Source organism: Leopardus geoffroyi, chromosome E1 (genome assembly GCF_018350155.1).
Source record: "Leopardus geoffroyi isolate Oge1 chromosome E1, O.geoffroyi_Oge1_pat1.0, whole genome shotgun sequence".
Lineage (NCBI taxonomy): Eukaryota > Metazoa > Chordata > Mammalia > Carnivora > Felidae > Leopardus > Leopardus geoffroyi.
Window position 1 is genome coordinate 46,725,866 of NC_059330.1, and position 24,935 is coordinate 46,750,800.

At 45.8% G+C, this 24,935-nt stretch overlaps 1 protein-coding gene across 6 annotated transcripts in view; it reads right to left on the reverse strand.

The window, feature by feature from the left end:
* The window catches only part of PECAM1 (platelet and endothelial cell adhesion molecule 1), a 75,226-nt gene that overhangs the window by 17,537 nt on the left and 32,754 nt on the right, over nucleotides 1-24,935 (reverse strand). For 3 of the 6 annotated variants that reach the window (XM_045490668.1, XM_045490667.1, XM_045490669.1), the window contains 11 exons: nucleotides 21,704-21,979; nucleotides 16,989-17,237; nucleotides 14,921-15,196; nucleotides 13,080-13,367; nucleotides 12,255-12,362; nucleotides 11,107-11,134; nucleotides 10,273-10,349; nucleotides 7,364-7,417; nucleotides 5,834-5,896; nucleotides 3,046-3,120; nucleotides 453-509 (listed from right to left, as the gene is read on the reverse strand). In XM_045490668.1, coding sequence (XP_045346624.1) covers nucleotides 453-509; nucleotides 3,046-3,120; nucleotides 5,834-5,896; nucleotides 7,364-7,417; nucleotides 10,273-10,349; nucleotides 11,107-11,134; nucleotides 12,255-12,362; nucleotides 13,080-13,367; nucleotides 14,921-15,196; nucleotides 16,989-17,237; nucleotides 21,704-21,979 — 1,551 coding nt within the window. The remainder of the gene's footprint in view (nucleotides 1-452; nucleotides 510-3,045; nucleotides 3,121-5,833; nucleotides 5,897-7,363; nucleotides 7,418-10,272; nucleotides 10,350-11,106; nucleotides 11,135-12,254; nucleotides 12,363-13,079; nucleotides 13,368-14,920; nucleotides 15,197-16,988; nucleotides 17,238-21,703; nucleotides 21,980-24,935) is intronic. The other 3 variants (XM_045490670.1, XM_045490672.1, XM_045490671.1) reach the window with 3 other exon arrangements.

Sequence of the window (24,935 nt, forward strand, 5' to 3'; positions counted from 1 at the left end):
GGGTTCTCAGAAAGGCTGAAGCTACCCAAGGTCTTCAAAGCACAGCACTAAGACCTTAGGGCACCCCCGCCCCGGTCCCGTGCACCAGGGCCCGTTGGGGGAGTGGGGCAGGTGAGGTGCACTGATTGGCCTCCGAGAACAGACAGGGCCGCACTGCTTCTCTCGGGGTCACGTGAGCACACAATGGCACCAGGGCACATCCCATCAGCTGGGTACGAATATGCAAAGTCCTATTTGCCTGGCCTGCAGCAGGCACTTAATAAGCATTCATTGACTAAATTATAGCACATGTAAAACGTGGCTACATTTGGAGAGTGGTGGGGGAGAGACAGTCAACAACTTCGGTGTAAGGGGCCTCCTTTGCTCCTTCTCCTTGCCCACTCCCAAGGCCCACGTGGATGATTCAGGAGGAAGCGTCCCCCAGGCTCGGGGAGTCAGAAGCCCTCACTCACCAGGATTAGTTTTCCGGATTTCACTATACACCGTCTCTGTGCCCTTGGTTTCCAGACCTGGAAAGTGATCAAGCATAGGTCAACAGCTGCCTCTGGGCACCAGGTCGGCCCACTGCCGAAGCAAGACAATGTCTGAGGCTCCCTGCTTACCCACGACCCCACCCCACGAGTGCCTGTCTCCAGCAAGCCCTGGAGACCTTAATGCCACTAAGCCCAGGCCATTCCCTGGCTTTACAAGATCCTGGTCTAAGTAGCCTCACTCTCTGTCTGGAAGTATGAAGTCAACAGGCCATTATGGGTCCACCTGGACCACTCACAGGTGGAGGGGTTCCCAGCATAGGCCTGCAGCCTCCTGCTCAGTGGTCCCATACCTCCTTCCCTGCCAGTGCGTTCCTGTGTCCAACTGCTCTCCCCGCCCCTCCCAGGAGGCTGGGCTATGACTTCCCAATCACCCGAGGCCTGGGTTCGAGCCTGGGCCTCATCTGTGATGTTAAGGATCAGCTGGGACCGAGAACCACTTAAAATCTTGACAGCGGGGCTAGTTGATTTCACACGCCAACACGTGGGCCTCATTCTGATTCTGATTAGTTCTGGAGTGGCCCTGGCATTGGTGGGTTTTAAGAGCTCCCAGCGGATTCCAATAGGCAGACGGGGTTGAGATCCTCTGGTCTGGGCTCTTTTGGACTGGCGCACAGATGACCAGCCAGGGTATGGATCACACTCAGGGGAGACCCAGGGTTTGGAGGACAAAGCACCCGTATGGTCATCTGTTTCAGTTGAAGTAGGTGTACAGGTTGTGTATACACACACATGTACACACACTCGTAGTGTAGCTACACGCATTGTATGAATCATAGAGGGTGTATACACACAGCATGTACATACATACACACCCACGAACCCTCAGGAAACAGGATGGGACCCCACTTCTTCCCCCACCTCCTCTCACCTGCACAAAGGACAAGGAAGCCTCATTGTAGAAAGGTGGCTCATGCCATGAGGCCAACATTCTCTTTCTACAGATCCGGAAATGAAGCCCCAGACCGGGTAAGATGCTTCCTGTCACCGTGCTCAGCGCCATGTGATTTTTCTTGGTGGCAGGTGGCTGGGGCATGTCCACGGACTCTAACTGCACCAAGATACCCTTGACTCCCTAGGCCCCAGGGATGCCCCCTGACCCTGAACATAGCCTTTCACCGCTGGCCCGGCCCTTTCTCTTTGCCCCATTCCTCCTCATCCTCCAAGTCTCAGGACAGGCTTTGCTTCCGCACTTGGGTACACATACCCTCACCCACCTGCATACACCCCAACACATGCACCCCTTCTCAGGGCCCAGGGCAGTTGCTAGGCCCCCTGTGCTCCCACGGCAGTTTGGGGACACTTGTCCACAGCCACACTGACATTATTTGTCCCCACGACTGCCTGTCCCCTGATGGGCCCGGAGCTTCTCCAGGGGTCTGGTGCACCTCCCAGTCAATGCAGTTACCTGGAGGCACCCGTAAAGGTTTCGCGAGATAGTGACGGCACCAGTCAATGCGCTTGCGGGTGCCTCTATCTCAGGTCCCCCGAGCCTCAGGAAGGCTTTGGCATAATCAGCTTGCTCCCTGAGGTTTTAGATTTTGGAATTGAAATCATGGTCATTCATTAGACACTGAATGGCGATGGTTCCCGTGCCAGGACCTGAACACCAGGAGGAAGCCTGAGGGGGTGTTTCAGACTCCAGCAGGTGAACTTGGGACATTTTGGGTGGCCAGGGCCTCGCACAAGTCTTCATATGGGTCCCCCCCCCCCACCCAGGGCACCAAACAGGAGTTGGTACTCACTAGAGCGACTGAGATATCAGGTGCTCTCAGCTTAGAGAACGGACACCTGCCGTTCTCTAAGAGGCCAGCAGAGATGCTTATACCAGGCTCCCTCCGTGGCACCAGATTTAGGGGTGTAGAGGGAAGCTCCAGGGTTTCCCATATCTCCTGGGGAAATCTCTCACATTCCCAAGGGATTCTGCTCAATGTCAGGCCCGGGGAAGTCACTCCTTCAGTATGATCCTGACACCTATTGTGTGCTGGACACGGTGGAAGCTGAAGCTGAAGCGGGAGGGAAAAGGCAAATCACACCCACACTGGAGCTTTCAGAAGCCCCAGGCCATGGGACAGACAATGCTGTGATAAGCAATATAGGTGCTCTGGGGTCTCTGCCAGCTCCTCCTCCGACCCCGCCCCACAAAGGGAGTGGGGGCCACAGGGAAGGAATCGAGGGAGGGGGCTGGGTGGCCAACGTGGGGGCCTGGACACCCTTGTAAGCTCCACCGCCCCCCGGAACACAAGAGTTGCTGGTAGACCTCTCTGGCCATCTTGGGGACACGCTAACAGCCTCTGGACTCAAGAGTCACGCTTGACTCCCTTCGTCCTTATAACTGCAGATCAGCCTGTTGGTTTCCGTCCTTGGCTGAGCAGCTACACTTGCAGCTGCCCCAGCGGCTCCTCCCACTGCCCCCCTGCTCTGCCCTTCGGTGATGGGCGGGAGCCCCCCCCCCCCCACCCCAGGCCGCTCGTCACCACCTCCCCTGCAATGCAGCTGCCTGCTAATGACTAACCCAGGCCAGCAGGCTGTTTGTCTCTGCTGTCAGGGATGTTTCCGGATGGTGCTTTATTTTGGCTCCTGTTTTTCTCTGTTAACAGAGAAAGAGAAGTCTTCAACGTCATGGGGTTTTCCCAGCAATTAGCCTCACAGCAAACAAGCAACAAACCGGTTTAACGAGTTCCTTCCCACCCTGCCTCCATCCCCAAGTGACTCCTTGAGCAACTGCCCAGTCAGAGTCAGAGCTGGACTGGGTTCCCAGCCCCTCCTCCACCCCAGCTGTAGAAGAGGGAGCTTTGAGGACAGGGAACTGGATTGGCCAAGACCAGATCAAGTTTACTCATCACTGGCCTTGAACCCACAGAGCCCTTTCCTCACCCACCCACTTCAGGACTGCCCTACCCTTGCTGTCCCTTAGCACCAACAAGGCTGGGTTCCGAAAGCTCAACTTGAATCTTCTAGAAACTCTCCATTTCCACCCACGAGGCACTCATTTTAGCTCTCCCGAGGCCCCCACAGCAGCCTGGGGAAACGTAACCACTTGGCTGGCTACCTGCACACAGCTTGTCAAGAAAAGCTTCCCTCCTCACCCGGTCCTGGGACTTCTTTTCCCTTGAAAGCCCCCCCGCCCCCGACCTTCAAGCAAGAAAAAGAAAACCAGACACTCTAACATGGAAACATTCCCAAAAGAATGGAAAATGGATGCTTTTCCAAGGAGAAACCCTGCTTCCTTTCTCCGTCAGCTACTTTAAATCCAAGGCCTCCCAGGCACTGGGCAGAGCGCTCATGAAGCCACCTTGCCCTGAGCTGGCTAGCAGCCCCAGAGGGGCAGGGCCTGGCCCTCTGTGAGGAGCTTCAGGACTGTCTGCTTGAGCTCCCAGTGGAGTTTGGAGGGTCAATGGGGACAGCAGAGTTTTTCTACACATCATCAAAACCCTGGGGCAGCCCTGCCCTCCTGTTACAGTTCCTTTTTCCCTCTGAGTCTGAAGTCCCCTTAAAGGGAAGTAAGCTGTTACTCACAGGACTGAGCCCAAGTGACAGACGGGCATGTGCATCGGGCATTGGCAGGACCAGAGAAGGCCGGAGGGGAGCCCCCTTCCAGCCCCTGTAGCCAGAGCCAACCCATACTCAGTTCTGGGCACCAGAGCCCTGTGCTGTCTCCTCTTGGGCATCTCATACTTAACCCAGCTGAACCTGCTGTTCCTCCCTGTCTCAGACCTCATGACCATCCACACAGTTGTCCACTCACACAACCTGTAGTGATTCTGTCTCCCTGGTCCTTGCCATAAAATTCATCCAGTGTTGTGATGTCTCTAAAATAGATCTGGAACCCATCCACTGCCAGCACTTTGGCTCCGCCCCCATCCCTTGTTGCCCGGTGTTAACACACGGGTCTCTCTGTCTCCATCCCTGTCTGCTTTCAGTCTGTCCTCTGCACCAGCCACATGGAACCTGTCAATTTCCTGCTTAGAGGCGTCTAAAGGCCTTCTGCTCCACTGAGACTAGAATCGCAAAGGGAACCTCAGAGGCCCCGCAGGCTGCACACGTACCTTTGCTACTTGGCACAGGGGTTGATCCAACACCGCCCTTAACTTGCTAACAGGCAAACCACTTTACAATGAAATAAGGAAGAAGAGAATTTCAGGCCTGCCATGGCCCCCACCATTCCCAGGTCCAGTCCAGACTTGGAAGTGGGACGCCCTGTGTGGCATTTGTGCAGATCAGGCAGTACCAACTCTAGGGGGCCATTCTGATTGCAGACTGTAGGATCAGTGCCCCACTGCGCGGCGCACAGCCTAGGGGCCTTCGGGGACTGCCTTACCGAAAGATTCTGTGCACATAGCTGCTGACATGGTACCCAGAGCCTAAGCAAGGGAAGAAAGAAAGAACCCCAAACTCTTCCCAAATCATGGAGCTAGAGATAACAAAGGGATGCCCTTGCCATGTGGCTCTGGCTAATGCCTGGTCTGGAAAACGGCTCTCAGCTTGCCAGGCAGAATAGACACAGCAGTGGCCTCAGCCTCAGCAGGAAGGGGGGTGCATGACAATAGCCCTAATGAGCTTCCCAGGAGGGGAGGAAGGCTTTGGAGAGCTCCTTTGAGCGCAGGGGCCTGTGGGAAAGCAAGGGTGGAGAGCTAGGAGGGTATGCATGGTTTTTTGTGGGACCAAAAGCAACTGAAATTGCTGTTCTAGCATTTGCTATGGACCAGCCCACTCTGAGTCAGTCTCAACCAGCACAGGACCAGAACTAGTGGCCTCCAGGCCAGCCCGCCCCTGAGAGAACCACACACATGAAGTGTGAAGCTAGTGCCACTGTTTACACAGCAGGGTACTCTGTACTTTCAAGAGCCTTTACCCAAGCGTGCCTTTAAAGAGCCAAGCCCTCACTACCTTCAAACGTGCATTTCATTTACACGAGCTCAGTGTGCAAGCAACTTTTTCAGGACGATGCTAGGTTTGGGCAAGGAACATACCTCTGGAGGAAAGTCCAAACGCCCAGGGGTAAGGCTGCCCTCAAAGTCTCTCACCAAACACATTTCTTAGCGCTTAGTAGTTGCTCAATAAAACTTACTCATGGTTAGTAGTAGGTAAACAATAATTAATGAAATGTTACACCCCAAAAGCCTAGGCAGGGGGGGGTCACTGCTCTTGTCATAGGCATGTCTAACAGGCCTGTCTGCTGACCACCCCCCTTCTGACCGACTGAAGGGACCCTTGTCCCCGGGTCATAGCACACCTCACTCTGTTGTCTACACCCAAGCAGAGAGCAAAACATGGGGAATCGCTCCAGGGATGGTGTTTACCTTGGTAAGGCTCAGATGGGGTCACTTGCACTTCTGTGTATTCAACATCCATGGTCAGAGGCTCTGCTCAAAAGAACCACAGCACCGGTGAGACAAAATCTCCTTGGGGAGCCTCAGCCTGCCTTAGAGATTTCCACTCAAATGATTATAACATTCCATATTTCGAGGAGGAAGCCAGACACAGGCCTAATGCCATTCTAAGTAGGGGAGAAATCTTGGGCTAGAGAAGACAGTCACAAGTCCTGCTTTCTCCAGGATGTGGAAAGGCCCTCCGGCCCAGGTCCCCATTGTTTCTACAGGGGAAGGATTTGTGAAAGCTCAGTAGACACAGAAAACAGCCAGTATCATCCATGGCAGTTAACTCTAGAAGCCTCCTCCACAGCCACAGGCATCGAAAGCTATCTCCAAGATGGAAAGGATCTCAGGAAATGGGGAACAGGGTCCCCCGGCCTAAAAATGCTCTGACAGTATGAGCCACACGCATAGGAAAACAAGTTAATGAGAGCAGTTGGGCCGCTAGAGTGAAATCCAGTAAATTAGTTTGTCTCAACTCAAAATTACATTCTTGTTTCATTTTTGAAGCCTCAGAGTTGGGGTTTCTCGCCAGCACTGAAAACATCGATATGTGGTCAAGGACACAGGTGTTTACTTTTTTAGATTTTTTTTTTTTTTTTTTTTTAAGTAGGTTTCACATCCCGCTCAGAGTCTGACATCATGACCCAGAGATCAAGACCTGAACTGAGACCAAGAGGCAGACTAACAAAGCCACCCAGGCGACCCTGCTTCTTTGGATTTAGCTCCTGTGATACAGAGCCCCGGGGTGGGGGGGGGAAGAATTTTGAGAAACGATTTATGATTTAGCCCAATCCTTCTGAGGTTTAACCGTAGCAGGGAATCTACTGTTAATTGTCTTTAAAAATTAGCAGCAATGCTAGTTTATTTTTTTTATAGTGTATGTTTTATTTTTATTAATATTGAGACACAAAATAATATTTTTAAGTTATGTATAAGATACATGGGACGCTTGGGTGGCTCAGTCGGTTGAACGTCCAACGTCAGCTCAGGTCATGATCTCCTGATCCGTGAGTTCAAGCCCCGCGTCCTGTGTCTCCCTCTCTCTCTGTCCCTCCTCCACTCACACACACACTCTCTCTTTCTCTCTAAAAAATAAATAAACATGAAAAATAACTAACTAAATAAAAATAAAAAAACATCTCTGCTTCTACTATCCAAAAGAAAGGAGGTCCTCTACAGTACTACTCAGTAACCCATTCTGAATCAGCCAGTTCCCTGTTAGGTATAACCCAGTTCTTTCCCACTAGAATTTTGGTTACTTTCCATTAAGGACACAAGATAGCATCTTTGGAGAAAGCAACCAGCCATCTCCATTTATACACAGTGGCCAGGGACAGGGTCACTGAGAGCGGTGGGGAAACATCCCCAGGCCTTAACAGTTTCAGCTCTTTCCCTAGGGGTCTTTTTTAACGTAAAGTTTCTAATTAAAAAAACTTTTTTAAATTAGATAATTACCTTTATTTTCATTTGCTGGTTTCGTTGCATGGTTTCCAACATCTTCACTGTAACCTAGTTGAAAAATAACAATTAGGATGAATGGCAATGGAAATTCTAGCTTCTCATATAATGTTTAAAAAACTTAGTGCCACAGGGCATCTGGGTAACTCAGTTGGTTAAGTGCTCAGGTTAAGCTCAGGTCATGATCTCGCAGTTTGTGGGTTTGAGCCCCACATGGGGGGGGGAGGGGAGCTGGGAGCCTGGAGCCTGCTTTGGTTTCTGTGTCTAACCTCTCTCTCTCTGCCCCTCCCCAGCTCACACTCTGTCTTTCTCTCTCTCTCTCAAAAATAAACATTAAACAACAACAACAACAACTTAGTGCCACTAAGAAACGAAGTCAGGCCTAACTTCTTTCTTCAGTGTAGCGGGCAACCAGCAGCATATCTGATTCTGGATTCCCTTCTGGTCCCCCTTCAGCCCCATCCCACCCACTGTGCGGTCTCTTTCTAACACCAGGAACACGCTTACCATCCCATGGGAGGAAAACTTCTGCCTATGGGTTGTTCAAAATTCAGAATTGTTCACGTTGAGCAACCCCATTAGAAATGAAGCTAAATTCCTTTTTTGTTTGTTTATTACTTCTGAGAGAGAGAGACAGAGTGTGAGTGGGGGGGGGGGGGGGGGCGGGCAAAGAGAGAAGGAGACAGAGAATCAGAAGCAGGTTCCAGGCTCTGAGCTGTCAGCACAGAGCCAGGTGCAGGGCTCGAACTCACAGATCAGCAGATTGTGACCCGAGCCGAAGTCCAACGCTTAACCGACTGAGCCACCCAGGGGCCCTGAGGTTAAGCTTAATTCTAAAGGAAGGGGTCCATAACCAGAAACTAGCAAACTTGCCTGCTCCAACCGGAGGACTGAATGCATGAGAACACGGTTTAAAAAATTACGGTACCTTCAGGCTGCCACCTCAGTGGGTAAAAAAATTTTTTAACATTTTTTTAAATCAAGTTATTCTTTATTAAAAATAATTCTCAGGGTACCTGGGTGGCTCAGTTGGTTAGGTGTCTGACTCTTAATTTCAGCTCAAGTCATGATCTCACAGTTTGTGAGTTCAAGCCCCGCGCAGGGCTCCACGCGGACAGTGCAGAACCTGCTTGGGATTCTCTCTCTCCCTCCCTCTCCCCTGCTTACATGCTCTCTCAAGAATAAAAACATAATAATAATTCTTACGGATGTTATAAATAATACTTCTGAAGAACATATGATTTTCCATTATGTATTAAAACTAATTACTTATTGTGATTATTAAAATATTTTATAAGGGGCGCCTGGGTGGCGCAGTCGGTTAAGCGTCCGACTTCAGCCAGGTCACGATCTCGTGGTCCATGAGTTCGAGCCCCGCGTCGGGCTCTGGGCTGATGGCTCAGAGCCTGGAGCCTGTTTCCAACTTTGTGTCTCCCTCTCTCTCTGCCCCTCCCCCGTTCATGCTCTGTCTCTCTCTGTCCCAAAAATAAATAAACGTTGAAAAAAAAAATATTTTATAAAGTGAAATAATCCATGCAGAGACAATATAAGAATTAGAGTATTTCTTGCATTTTGGAAATTTGGGGGAAAATCCTATTTTAATATACCTCTTAGCATTTAATTTAAAGTGTCTATGTATTCATGTGTAAATAGTATAAATCACCAAAAGAATCCCCCTTAAACCACAAAAAGGTATTTTCTCTATAACACTGGATTACTTTTTACTAAATATTCACCAAATGTTTCTGTATGTAGTTTCTTAAATGATATATTTTCCCATTTCTCTCTTTATTGGCCCATTACTTTTGCTATTGCAAATGTTTTATTCACTTTCTAGTAAGGATTGTCTCACATTTTGTGCTTTCTTTAGTTCCTGTTCTATTTGATGGCCTTCAGGAATACAGTTTCCCAGGTTCTTCCATTTATTTGTTTGTTTGTTTGATTATTAATTAGTAGGCTCCACATCCCATGTGGGGCTTGAACTCATGACCCTGAGGTTAAGAGTTGCATGCTCTACGATTGAGCCAACCAGGCCGTTTTATTGACTTTTTAAAGGTTTGATTTGGTACTATAAGAATTGCTCAATTCTTAAAACATGTTTCTCAAGTATGCCCTGTAAAAGGCATATCCTACCTAAAATTCTCATTCTTGTGAAACACTTACACAATTAGAAAAGAACATGAGCATTCTATTCTCAGACCTGCTGATAAAGAAAACTGCCCCCAACGTGGTCTGGGACAGGATGTCTTGGGTGATATAATTATACCCCCCCTCTGGGAAGTGGCTGGCACCCTTCTTCAAAGGCTTGAGCAATTTTCTCCTAGACTTAATGGGATTAAGAACTCCAGGGATTGGCTCCCCACCCTACGGAGCTGACTTTCAAGCTTTCACTCAGCCTCTAAGCATGCATTCCTTTATTGTAACTTTTTTTTTTAATGCCTCCACTATCTGAGAAATACTTTAATTAATTGTGGCCAAGTTTGAAAGGAAACTGTCTTGTGCTTGTAATAAACAATTCTATCCGAGAAGATGTTTTACCAGTGCCCTAATTTGGTAACTGGTCCCTTCTCTAACAAAAGGATAATGATTATACTTGGGCACTGTTCGAAGTTTTGGAAGATAACCCAGGATGGGTATCCACGGCATTACAATTATTCTCTACATTCCCTGGGATGTTTAGAAGGTGGTAAAATTAGGATAAAATGTTCTGCCTGTCTTCTGAAGTTTTTGGTTTATTTATCAACTCACCCTTCCATGACTGATTGGATTAAGTGCCCCTGCTTGAGGACAGGGCTTCCCTTCCAACTTGAACCCCATTACCTACATATTCTGTTTCTAAGACCGGTAGGGGAGTGTGTAGCCAGCTGGGGAAAACGCTTAGCAACTACAGGAAACCAAGACTGTACCGTAATGTCTGTTGGCTTCGGTATCGGGATCTGACAACATCTTCTCATTGCTGGAATTCAGAAGTGGCGCTGCTGGCCTTAAAATGAAATTTAAAAAGTAAAGAATAGATGACTTTTTTTTTTTTTGTCTCTAACTTCAAACTAATAAAATAACCAAGGAAAGATCATGAGAAAACCAGGAAGAGTTTTCTTTTTCTCTTCTTCTTTAAAGAGTTTTCTGCAGTTACAAAAACTTTACCCTCTCCTGTGGAAAGCTAACATTGTTTTCAGCTCTAAGATTATTTGACAAAAACTTTTTGCCGTTAAAATAAATGTCAGGGCCAAGGGGAACCTGAACTGCAGGCAGCCTTTATCAGGCGAATCCCACCCCTCTGAGTTCTTCAGCCTGTGCTACTGTTTTTCTCCAGAACCATCAGAGCTATCATTTCCATACTTTTGGATTTGAGGTTTCAAAAACAGTAAAATGATTACAACCATTTTTTTTTTAGGCCAACTCTATTTTACCAAGAAAGTAAATTCTAAAAATTCCCTCTACTGTCAGTATAATTTCATAAGGAAAAGGGGATTTGACAGGTAAGAGTGTCGGAAGGACATGGCCTCAGAATAAGGCCATTCTTTCCCAGGGAAGGGCGATTGGCAATCTTCCACGGAGACAAACACACACGCATGCACACACGTACACACACACACGCACGCATGCACACCTCCACTACTCACACCTAAGACCTTATTTTTCTGGGTTTCCCAAGAAAAAATTCCTGAGGACCAGAATTTCCCTACAGTTTCCACATGTCTACAGAGCCACCCACGTCTCTTCCAAATACGCACACTGACCTGGCCATCTCCACTGGCGTCTGCTTGGCTTTAAAAGAGAAAGAGAAAATCCAAAGTCAGTATAAAATAGCCATGTCCATACCAGATAGGAACACTCATCTTGACCATATTTGACTTTCTTGAAGGCTGAATACCCATAAAAAGAGAAAAGAAAGCCAAATCTGTTCCTGCCTTTAAAAGAGAAGAAAATAAACAAATAAACAAAGTAAGCCTTTTCTTGCTCTTATACTGAGAGATTTCACATTTCCTTCAGGAATATGACATTTTGACTGTTTTAGCCAGGAGCGATTTTCCTTAGTGGAATGTGATTGAGATGAAGATAATGATAAAGGAACCAGATAAGCCAGATATACAGGCAATTATCGCTTTGATTCAAGAAGATTTCAAAAAGTAAAAGTGACGTCAATCCTTCTGCTTTTAATTCCAAGCTGGCCTGAGACCAAGGCCAGGGTCAACCTTAGGAAGGGGTTGGTTCTGGAGCCCGTCTTCCCAGAAGGGTGGCAACTTTCTTGCTCCAGAAAAAGCCCAGGGCCCCACCTCATCCATCTGCCCCCACCCATCCCAGGTAGTAGCCTTACTCCACAAACATTTTTGCAGAATTTACTGGGACTGTGCCCTTTTCCTTGAGTTCAGGCTAGCTGACTCTGACTTCTGAGGGTCAGTGGGTGATCCTGGCTTCCCTTCCGTGCATGGTTAACCCTCAAGCACAGGGTAGAAATCATGGCACAAGTGGCAGATTAATTGGGAGGCATTCAGTGTGTGTGTGTGGGGGGGGGGCGTGTCTCCATAGCACTCACAACCCACTCTACCAACTGCAGGACTAGGTGTGGCCAAATCCACAGAAACAGCTTCTTCTGATCACATGTAGATGCAATCTTCCAGATTCATCTTTTCTGGGTTGTCCAACTAGAAGAACCATTGTGTTCACATGTGCCTAGCTAAATCCAAGGGGCAATAAAAGCTTTGTAGCTCAAATCTTTGGTTATCAAGGTGACCCCCCCCCCCCCCCCCAAGGAGAAAAACAATTGTCTCCTCAGTTCCCGCTGGGGCAGAGCACCAGCTCTCCATGAAGCTGAAGCATTTCACATCCATGGCCAGTTTCCTGGCCAGGGCGACCTGCCAGAATGCAGTGAAAGAATTGTACTTACCCTTGGCTTTCTTCAGAAAACAGCATCTGGCTCCAAGTATCAAGGTGGCAATTATCACTCCGATGACAACCACGGCAATAAGTCCTTTCTTCCATGGGGCAAGAAAGACTGGAAATGAAGAAAGAAACACACACACGCACACATGCACACACACACACACACACACACACACACACACACACAGGTTTTTCCTCTGTCAGCAAGAAATAATATCAAATTTAAGCAACAAATAAGACTGAATTTTATAGTCCTTGTAACCAGCATCTTACATGAGCATCTACCTCCAAAGGACTCTTGTGTTCATAGCTGGTGCAGAATGTTGTTTTTTGTTTCTTGGGTTTTTTTTTGTTTGTTTGTTTTGTTTTTGGTTTGTTTTTTTGCTACAGCTATGGTCTTAAAGGACCATTGGACTGAAGTAGATTATTTTTGGGAGGTCTATTCATCCCTTCTCCTTCACTAGGAAGCCACCTCTACCCACATTGGTGGGCTCCTGAAACTATGTCCCTTCTGCATGACCCAATCCTCTTGGCCACAGGTGGTCCATGGGTGGACATTTGACCCAAGACAGGCCAGTTGATATCTCTCTACCAAGAATTTGGAGTTATGATTATATGAGAAATTTCTAATTTTTATAATAACCAATTCCTCTTCTATATTTAATTTGGGTGCATGTCTGTCACTTGCAATCAAGAACCTTGAGAACATTGGTCTCTCAACCCTCAGTGAAATGAGCTAAACAGCCACCCATTTCCTCTTACAAGGGATGAAACTTTGGCTTTGCTCTTGGAAACCACACTATATCTCATTGTTGAGACCCTGACTCACCTCTGACTGTCAGTATGTTGCTTTGGGGATTGCTTTTAACAAGGTTGGCTCTGTTGAAGGCTGTGCAGTAATATTGTCCCTCATGTTCCTTGCTAGCCTTCTCCTTGTGCCAAATGGCATAGGTATCATTTGAGATGATCTGGTAGAAGGGACTGCCCTCCTTTTCTCTGTAAAACCTGTAGGTGATGGGACCAGAGGCATCATTCACGGAGCACCGAAGCACAACCTCCTTCCCAGACTCCACCTCTTCATTCAGCAGGATAGTGAGCTTGACCTCATCCACAGGGGCTGAAAGGCAGAGAAAGGGACAGCACTGAGAACCGGGGGAGTCACAAGGGAATGAACATGACACAGCACTGCCCATGGCTGTCCTGCTGCTGCACTGTGACCAAGACTGGGATCCTTTTACTCAGTTCATTCCCACCACCCTCCCTGCCCCATCAATCCCACATTCTTCAGAGCCTCTCCTCCCCCTTAGCCCATAAGGGCAGCAACAGATGCCTCCTGTCCCCACGTGTTTTTTAAATACAAGATGCTATGGACGCATCCCCTCACTTAGCACCTCAAGTATTACTCCATCTGACTTTCAGTCCTCTGCTTTGGAAACTGCCCTCTATCTCTGGTTTTGAAGAAACCCCAAAGGTCACCAATCCCCTGACTATCCCATCCCTGAGTCTCCAGCAGATTAAATCCAGCCTTTAATAGGCTCCCATCTAACCTTCCCACCTGTGGCCTCAACTGCTACCCAGCTTCTTCTGGGGCTTCGATGATGTCTCACTGCCCAGATTCTCTTGCCTTCCCACCTGTCACTCCCTCTTTTTTCACTAGTTTTTCTTCCTTTTGCTCCTTAAATATGGACTTTCTGCAAAATTCAGTCCTCAGCTTTCCATCTCCATTCTCCTTTCTGGTGATTTCACCCACATTATAGCTTCTGTTTGTGCATTTAACACGTAAACATGTGGCATTCAATGCCTAAATATATAGCTCTAGTCCAATTACTCCCCTGAATTCCAGGTCTGGATTTTGACCTGGGCATTTCCACCTGGAAGTCCTGCCGGCCTCTCATTCCCAGCAGATCTAAGCAGAACTCGATGTCCTCCCCTATATCTTTTCCATGTTTAATTACTGAAATTTTGATCCTCAATTGTCTTCCCAAGTAGACCTTCCTATCAGTGTGAGAACTGACTGGTCAGCACACTGGCATCTGACCATGAATCACCTCCCTGAAGACTACAGTGGGTCACTAGACCACAGAGCTGCTGCTCCCACAAAAAGGGAGGACCAGGCCCCGGATGGGAGAGTGGGGTTCCACCACAAGGGCAGATCCCAGAGGGTGCAGCCTGATTCGACAGCATCTCTCCTGATAAAGTACAAAGGGGCGGTGGCAAGCCAGCTTCAGGAGCCACGCTGCCTGGCCTTAATTCCCAGCCCCATTGCCCACCAGCTGTTTGCCCTAAGCCTTAGCTGTCTCATCATAAAACAAGGATAATATGATCATGGGCCTTTCATGGCTATTGTAAGTATTAATGAGGATAATTTACTACAACACTTCACACAGGGGTGGGCACATAGTCGGGGTCAGTAAATGTCAGCCACTAATGCTGACCCAGTTTAAACCAACAGTTTCACTTGGCATTCTGCATTAGCTTTTTCTTTTCTTTTTCTTCTTCTTCTTCTTCTTCTTCTTCTTCTTCTTCTTCTTCTTCTTCTAATGTTTATTTATTTTTAAAAGAGCATGAGGGGGGAGGAGCAGAAAAAGAGAGACAGAGGATCTGAAGTGGGCTCTGCGTTGACAGCACACAGACCAATGTGGGGCTTGAACTCAAGATCATGCAACTTACCTATCACCTTGACCCGCAGAACTTCACTGATCATTTCAGTATGGGAATGACAATTATCTGCGATACATTGGTATTCTACATCTTTTGTTGGCTTGTCTTTGAATACCGCAGGCTCATTGGAGTCCATGTTACAACTCTCCAAAATGCTATTTGCTTTTACAAGGTGATAGCTAATAGGTGCGGTTCCATTTACGGACTGGCAACTGACTGCTATGGTCTGTCCTTTTATCACCTCAGGGCCGGAGTCATAAAAAATCCTGGGCTTGGAGAGCATTTCTAGAACGAAAGAGAGAGAGACAACCTGAATGATGACTGAAAGCAGAAACAAAACATCCAGCCTAAGAGGGTCCTTCTCCAAACTCTAACATTACTATAATTTATTTTATTTTATTTAAGTTTATTTATTTATTTGAGAGAGACAGCATGAGCAGGGGAGGGGCAGAGAGAGAGGGAGACAGAGGATCTGAAGTGGGTTCTGTGCTGACAGCAGACAACCAATGTGAAGCTCGAACTCATGAACCTTGAGATCATGACCTGAGCCAAAGTCGGATGCTCAACCAACTGAGCCACCTAGGCGCCCCCCTAGGTGCATTTACTATAATTTTAAATGCCTACCTGCCTTATCAACCTTTATAGGACTCCTTTAAGATTGGCAAGTAATGTGTGTGTGTGTGTGTGTGTGTGTGTGTGTGTGTGTGTGTGAGAGAGAGAGAGATGAGGATGGAGGGGGGAAATGAAGGCTCTCAATAAAAAAGGATGACACAAGTTCAAGAAAAACATGACATCCCCCCTAAATACGTTTTTATAGGGGCACCTGGGTGGCTCAGTCGGTTAAGCGGCCGACTTCAGCTCAGGTCACGATCTCGAGGTCTGTGAGTTCGAGCCCCGTGCCGGGCTCTGTGCTGAAAGCTCAGAGCCTGGAGCCTGTTTCAGATTCTGTGTCTCCCTCTGTCTCTGACCCTCCCCCATTCATGCTCTGTCTCTCTCTGTCTCAAAAATAAAATATAAAAAATAAATAAATAAATACGTTTTTATATTTCCATGCATCTCACATGCACACACATCCATACGTTGTGGCAGTTATATTGAGAAAAGATATAAGGAAATGCATTAAAAATATAACAAGTACCAAACAGATTTTATTTGAAAACAAATCCTCAGTACCTCAGCCTCTCCTGATCATAAACTGCACGCCCCAAGAAGCAAGAATTCTACTAGGTCCTTATTTAGAAGTTCACTTATTTATAAAACTTATAAAACGAAATGACCTCCTTCCAAGAACAACAGAGAAAATGAAAATGTAATGGCCCACATTTGTCTCTTGCATTATTTCCTTTGGATTTCCATGATGAGAGAGTTGACAATAGACTACAATCCTCGTTGAGTTGAGACTAAAATCTTGGCTGGCTAAAACCACAGCCACAGGGTAAACTGAAGGACAGTGACTGAATAACAACAGAGCCTGTGACAGCTTGACCAGAGCTCTCCATTCACTTAGACCCCTCTACTCAGAGGGTGGTCCAGGACCCAGCATCCCCAAGGCTCTATCTAGTTAGAGATGTGGAATCTGGCTCCAACCGGACCTGTGTTCTAACTGGGTTTTGCATGCACAGTCACTCTGAGAAGCACAGCCGTAGGTGGTTCTGGTACCTATGTTCGGCCCACCAGGAGTCCCAGCCCTGCTGGTCAGCCAGGATATGGATCAGGATATGGAATTGAGGTCCTAAAATTTAGTGTTGAGTAAGCAGTGTTTCCTCCCTGACCTTTCAGAGGGTGCCTGTTCCAGCAGCCAGAATCTTGCCAACTCAGCCCCATCAACAGCATGCAGCCACAATAAAGCCATGAACTTGATTTTTGCCAACATTTTCTTTGTACCACCTCTTTCCTGTCCTCCAAGAAGGAATACACACTTGTTTGGTCTCTTGATATCACTGCTTCCTCTTACCCCCAAGTTGTTACCCTGTGTCAGTCTGATCTGCCTTCAGACTGGAGAGGGTGGCAGCTGGTGATAAATTGCCTTTCTCTCATTCCACCCCAAGACTCTCTGAGCCAGCGAGGATGTACTCACCACACACAGTTATCTGGACTGCATTGCTTTTCTTGACCACCTTGCCAATGCCTGCATTGCAGGTGTATGTCCCTCTGTCCCTCTCTGAGGCTATCTTGGTGAAATTTTGAGACAGTGACACAATCGTGTTTTCCTTCTGGATGGTAAAGTTGGCTGGAGGTGCTCCTGGAATGGAGCACCACAGGTTCAGGCTTTCACCATGATCCAGGCGGGTGGCGGAAGATTCCAGCTTCGGCTTGGAAAACAGCTCTGGAAGACCAGTGAGTGGAAGGAGGTGAGACGTTTCCGGGCACCACTCCCGCAGCCCCCTTCCAGAGAGACCCTTGACCCAGCTGCTTTTGTCAGAGCCAATCCCCAAACTTGCTGCAGAAATTTCTCTTTAGCTTCTCATGAAACCCGATAATCACACAATTCAAGAGTTAGGGTTCATTCTTTGCCTGGGATTGCAATGGCAGGTTTTCTACCCTTGTTAATCCAATTTATTTCATAAAAATGAATTAGAAAAGTTTTTCACTGTGTAATGCAGCAGTGATGATTCATGCATTCACCCAGGTATTCATTCACTCATATGCTTTATTTCATAAGTATTTAGTACACACTTTCTCTGTACTGGGTACCTTGCTTAGCATCAGAGATAGCTGTGAAAAAAAAAAAAAAGTCCCTGACTTCCAAGTGCTTACGTTTAGTGGGTGATTCAGACATGGTTATCTGCAGGAGAGCCCATGGAGGGGATAGCTGAAACTAGGCTCGGGGAATCAGGAAAGGACTCTTACAGGAACTATCCAGGCAAACAGGGAGTGTTCTAAGCAGAGAGAAGAGCCAATGCAAGTCCTGGCAGGAAGTTGGAGCACCTGAAAGTCCTGGAACTTGGTGGGAGTAGAAGCGGCCAGAGGAAGACCTATAGATCTTGAAGGACCTTGAGAGCCGTCTAAACAAGTGTGAATTGTATCCTGGGGCAATGGGATGGGAACCATGGAGAGTTTGGCTTGGGGGAATGACATCAGATGTGTGTTATAGGGAGATATCTGGAGGGAGAATGGATGGGGCTGAGAGCCTGGACTGGGAGCAAGAAGGATGAAGTGCAGGCTTGAGGCAGAGAGCATGAGGTTGGGGAGAAGTGGCAGCTGGTCACCATCCCTCCAGCACTTCCCACAGAGAAGATAACACCTGAGGTCGTGTACTTTGTAAGCTGTAACATTCTATGCCACTTTAAGGAGTCACTAGCACCATAGTTGAGGTTGGATGTCAACAGCAATAAAGACAGAAGTTGACTTTTAAGAAGTCTTGTCATCTTATTTGAATATTCCCTGAAATACATCAAGATTTCATAGTCATGGACTATGTTTTTAATTTCAGCTACTGGAAAATTACTAATTAACTACTTGACCAGTGTGCAGGGGTCCTTCACGTAGGCAAATGCACGCTGGCTTCAAGATTATTTCCTGTGATGCAGAAGGACAAAGTCAGTAATTTTTGAAACTATCTTCATATTGAGAAAGGAACTGAGACCCAAAGTCCCTCTTTGGAAAGCTTCTTGGGCTAGAGGCTTGAGAGTGCAGCCAGGAGTCAGGGAATCAAATTCTACATTTGGTTCTAAATTTACCTTCCATACAGGTTTTTGGGAGGTACAAATCAACACTGTCATTGTCATTGATGTTAAGTAGCTATCTATAGGAGTTATTTCCATCAAAATCAATCCCCAATGCCTTCCTAGTTTCCTCAACAGGGGATAAAATAAAACTTCAAGTAATGTGGTAGTCCAATAATTAATCTATGTGTTATTAAGACACATTCCATCCTTCCTTCCACATAAGCATTGACTTATCTGTTTTCCTAGCACCATCAAAAGCTCTAGTTTAGGAATGGGAAAAAGAAACCAAAGAAACTGACACCCTAAAAGCCTTTACAATCCCAGTGGGCAGTGGGGGCAGATACCCCACAACTTTTCACCTAAGTGAAAAAAATCACTTAGCAAAAAAATTCCAAAGCAATGACTATTTAAAAATATGTAAACGAAAATGTGAAAAATGAAACCATCTTTCAGAAGTAGGTGCAAGATGGTTTGTAGGAATGAAATGTAAGGAAATAATAGTCCATTTGTAAATGATCCATTTGCAGGTAATGTAACAGACCAGCAGGACCATCACATAGACTAATAAGAATTAGTCTTTTATTCACTTGTTGAATGAACACTTACTGAGCTCCTCCAATGTGCCAGTCTGTGCTAAGTGTCAATGATGTAAGGTGAATTGAGCCACAGATCTGGTCCTTCAAGAGCTTACCCAAAGTGGTGATGGCAGACTCTAGACCTTTGTAGTGACTACTGACATAAAGATGGAAACCGAGTGTGATAGGAACTAAGGTGTGACCATGGAACTGTCCTGGGGGACCCCCGAGGGAGATCTGGGGTTTGGTCTTTAAGGACAATAGAAGTTTTTCAGTGGCCGAGGGGAAAGAGTGGCCCAGGGAGAGTGGGAGGGACATTGGGAAGGGGATGGGGTCAAAGTGAAGGATCATGACCATTCAGGGTTGAAGCTCATGAACAGTGATGTCAAATAGGTATCATATTAGGAGGGCTTCTCCTATAGCTGGTTGAAGAATGAACTGGAACAGAGATACTCCAGGAAACCCCTGCAATAGGTAATCCTGGTGTGAGGGCCAGTGTTAGGGTGTGATTACCGAGACAAGAAGACAGAACAGAGCTGAAAGACCTACAACACCTGGTGACAGAACAGATCTGAAAGGTAGACAGTGGGGGATGAAGGTGTCTTTTCTATCCAAAGACAAATGACTAATTCAATGACTTCTATTTTCATAAATCTATTGTGAGCTGCTAACATCACTCAATAGAGCCATTGACAGTGAAGCTTGATGGCAACAGGGGCATGGATCACTAGATGCATCAGTGGGCCTGGAGACCTTTCCAAAGGCCTGGTGGAACTTGAACAGGAGGGTACTTGCCTGCCAGCCCTGGTGTGGCTCAGTTAGCTCTGGGTGGAAAGGGCAGAGCTCAGGATCACAGAGCACTCAGGCTAAAAGGACAGAGAGGGCAGGCTCTGTGTAACACTCTGTTATCTTGGGCCAGGGAGACTGATCTACTGAATGGCTTGTATACCCCACCCGATACAGACTTCTGGGGGTAGGTGATCACCTACAACAGTAGTATCCTAGGGTCCAATGATGCTTTATGCTTTCCCAAAGTAGCCTGGCCTGAGGGGTAAAGATGCTGCTCTGGCTGATGCAACCATCAGTTGGTCCGCCACATGGTCCCTGTTGCTCTCACAGTAGTATGTCCATCCCTTTGTTGTACTTGCTCATTGCATTGCATTCAAATAGTCTGTTTATGTCTGTGAGTTTGTCAGGAGCAAAGCCTGACCTTAGGCAGCTGTCTATCCCCAATAAGTTGCCCAGCATGCGGATGGTACTCAATGTATGTTGAATTGAAAACTTTTCTCTAATGAGATAATACATGTCTTATCAGCGAAAAATATCATGTACCATCAAGATATTTATCATTATCAATAATAAACTAAATTATTAGTACACACTATAGACCAGTGGGATCCAACACATATGCCAATCACCCAGTTGGGTAGTTGACAACTTTCCTATGATACTGTGGACTGTCCCTGTGACTACACTCAGTGCTTTACACATAGAAGGCTTTCAGTAAATGTAGAAATGAATGAATACCTTCACATGGCAACCACGAAGTGCCGACTCTCTCTGCCCTCTGGAACACAGTCATCCAATGTTCATTCATTCATCCAACAAATATGTATTTAAGTCCTACTATGTGCCAGGCTCTATTCTAGGTGTTAAGGACATAGCACTGGATAAAATGGGTAATGTTCCTAGTCTCATAGGCTTGCATTCCAGTGCCTGGATACATACAATAAACAGGAAGAGATAGAATACATTTTTTTGGTAATAGGTGCTATGGAGAGAAGTAAAGCCAGGAAAGGGGGAAAGGAGTCCAATAGAACTTTTAAGTGCATGGGTTTGGAAGTCAAATGGGCCTGGGGTGACTCTTGTTCTGCCACTTGGTAACCCTATAATCGCTGGGGTGAGTTACCTAACACCTCAGCCTCAATTTCCACACCCATAAAACCAGAATCATGATCCTTATCTCACAGCATTGTTATGAGCATGAAATGCAAATGTATGTAAACCAGTCATAGAGTTTTCAACAAAAGGGAATTGTTGCTATTGTTCTTGAATTTGCTAATGCTTTCTCACTCCTGATCCAGTCTTAGGACCTGGGTCTGGGATCTAGCATAGCGCCTGGCACAGAGGAAAGATAAATATAATAGCAGACACACTGGCTAACATTCACACAGAGTGCTTATTCTGTATGAGGCTGTTTATAGCAGAGTCATGTCATTTCATCATTGAGACAGTCCTACAGGTGAGTGCTGTCATTATCCCCATCTCATAGAGCTGTGCCAAGGAGAAGCTGAGTAATTCACCTAGGGTCACTGAAGTAGTGGGTGGCAGTGTTGGGATTTGATGTCAGAACTTGCACCCTCAACCACCACAGCTAATTGCTTACTGACTTTGCATTGACTTTTCCCCTTGAGCACCACGCCCCCACCTGAGTACATTCATTCAGACCAGCAGGAGCAGAAATATCTGCTCTCATTGGCCATTCTGGATTCCAGCATAGTGGCTGCTTGAGCCTACCATATTCACACATCCTCCAGCAGCAGCCCTACCTGTTATGTTGACCACGATGCTGCTGACCTTGGATATCCGGCTGGCTTCCACTTTGCACGTGTAGTTGCCATTATGCTCCACCATGGCCATCACTGAGTAGGTGGCCTCATTGCCATTCTTCTTGTGTGCTACAATCGCCTTGTCCTTCTGGATTATGATTTCTGGAAATGACTGCACCAGGTGTGTCACTTGAATGGTGCACTTAATGTTGAGCTGATCTCCTTCTGTGATCACTCCCTTGGGGCTGATGTGGAATCTGGGATTAGAGAAGGATTCTACAAGAAGAGGACAAGCTGGTTGGACTCAGGTTCAAAGCTGAGTGAGTGGAAGAGGCATTTACATCCTCCCCTTTTGTGATCTTTTTTGTTGCCAACACTATTCTTCCTTATTAATTAAACAAATTCAATCTTTTCCCTTAAAAACCTTCTCCTAAGTTGCTCTGATGCTTCTCACTCATTCTTGCAACTTCAGCCTTCTTAGCTGCAATCTCCCTTGACCTTCCCAAAGCCAAAACCACCTTCTCTAGATCTCATCTGCAGAATCCTCTTCAAATGACCTCAAAAATCATCAGAGCATTGGAAACAGACTCTTGCCCCTGCCCGCCAAGGATTTTCTAGGCTTTTCTCACATAGTTTCATGGAACCATGGCATTTCAGCACAAATATTCCATAGTTTTCTAAAGTGACAATGATGTAAACTGTGCCACTTCATGGAAATACATATTTAAATAACGATATGCACCCCCCAAACTGATTTCTGGTCTATTCTATTTTTTTTTTTTTTTTTTTTTAATGCTGGCTGTGACTGACTAAATTGATTACATGACTCATGCAGCTTGAAAAACACTGTTTTAATAAAATATTGGTCAGATACCAGGGTGTGGGATCATCAGGAGATGGTAAGAGAAGTAGGGATCAGCCTTTGCTTCCACAAACAAATAAAAAAATTGCAGACCATTAGAGTACACACACAGATTGCCAACTATGCAAAATGAAGCCAAAAGTGAATTTAGAGTGATATACTTTCATTCACTTGTCTTTTTTAAAAAATTTTTTAAATGTTTATTTATTTTGAGAGAGAGAGCACAAGCAGGGCAAGGGCAGAGAGAGGGAGACACAGAATCTGAGGCAGGCTCCAGGCTCTGAACTGTCAGCACAGAGCCTGATGCAGGGCTCGAACCCACAAACAGCAAGATCATGACCTGAGCCAAAGTCAGACGCTTAACTGACTGAGCCACCCAGGTGCCCCTAATTTGCTAGTTTTTTACTGCAAAGTCATTTAACTTCACAATAAATAGCTATCATTAAAAAAATAGTCTGTCGTCGTGGAAATGAAAGGAAACAAAAGCAAAAAAATGAACTATTGGGACCTTATCAAGATAAAAACCTTCCGCACAATGAAGGAAATAATCAACAAAACTAAAAGGCAGCCTACAGAATTGGAGAAGATATTTGCAAATGACATATCTGATAAAGTGTAAATATCCAAAATTTGTAAGGAATTTATCTAACTCAACACTGAAATAACAAATAATCCAGTTAAGAAATGGGCAGAAGACATGAACAGACGTTGTCCAAAGAAGACATCCAGATGGCTAACAGACACATGAAAAAATGCTCAATATCACTCATCATCAGGGAAATACATATCAAAACCACAATGAGATACCACCTCACACCTATCAGAATGGCTAAAATTAACAACACAGGGAAGAGATGTTGGCAAGGATGTGGAAAAAGGGGAACCCTCTTGTACTGTTGGTGGGAATGCAAACTGGTGCAGCCACTCTGGAGAACAGTATGGAGTTTCCTCAAAAAATTAAAAATAGAACCATCCTATGATCCAGCAATTGTACTACTACGTATTTTACCCAAAGGATACAAAAAATTTTGAAGGATGACATGCACCCCAATGCTTATAGCAGCATTATCAACAATAGCCAAACTATGAAGAGAGCCCAAATGTCCATCGACGATGAATGGATAAACAAGATGTGGCATATAGGGGCACCTGGGTGGCTCAGTTGGTTAAGCGTCTGACTCTTGATTTCTGCTCAGGTCATGATCTCACAGTTAGTGGGATCAAGCCCCACAATGGGCTCTGAGCTGACAGTGCAGAGCCTGTTTGAGATTCTTTCTCTCCCTGTCTCTCTCCCCCTCTCCTGCTCATGCACACATACACTCTCTCTCTCTCAAAATAAATAAACGTTAAAGAAAAAAAGATGTGGCATACACACACACACACACACACACACACACACACACAAATGGAATATTACTCAGCCATCAAAAAGAATGAAATCTTGCCATTTGCAATTACATGGCTGGAGCTAGAGAGTATTATGCTAAGCGAAATAGTCAGAGAAAGACAAATACCATATGATTTCACTCCTATGTGGAATTTAAGAAACAAAACAGATGAACATATGGGAAGGAAAAAAAAAAGAGGGGAGGGGAAGCAAATCTTAAGAGACTCTTAACAATAGAGAAGGGAGATGGGAGAGGGGGGATGGGCTACATCCCATGATGTGTACTAAGGAGGGCACTTGTGATGAGCACTGGGTGTTGTATGTAAGTGATGAATCGCTGAATTCTACTCCTGAAACCAATATTGCACTGTATGTTAACTAACTAGAATTTAAATGAAAATTCAAAAAAATAAATAAATAAATAAATAAGGCTACTTCCCTGAATGGAAGTTAAAAAACAAGAAAGGGCATCTTTTAGGATACTCAACAAATGTCCTCTGGAGAAGGGAAATCATCACTAAAGGTTTTTTTTTTTTTTTTTTCTTACATCCTAATTAACTCCAGATGCACCAGAAATCTAAACGCAGAAAAAACAAGCAAACAGTTAAACTACAGAAACAGTAAGAGCAAACATACGTGCATTTTTTCCTTTAATTATCTTTAATAGGCTTTAGGTGTGAATCATGAAACTGAGATGCCAAAAAAGAAAAAGATGGACAAATTTGATTCAGTAAGGATGAAACGCTTCTGCCTGAAAACTGAGCATAAAAGAAAGACAGATGACAAACTCAGGGAAATATTTGCATAGTACTTGACAAAGAGCTAATGCCTTTAATTTATAAAGGGCTCAAACAAATCAATCAGAAACAGTAAAAATGGGCCAAGTGTATATAAACAGGCAGTTTATGAGGGGAAATGTAATAAGTCAATAAACACCAAGAACATACTTGACCTCAGTAAAGACCAAAGAAATATAAATCACA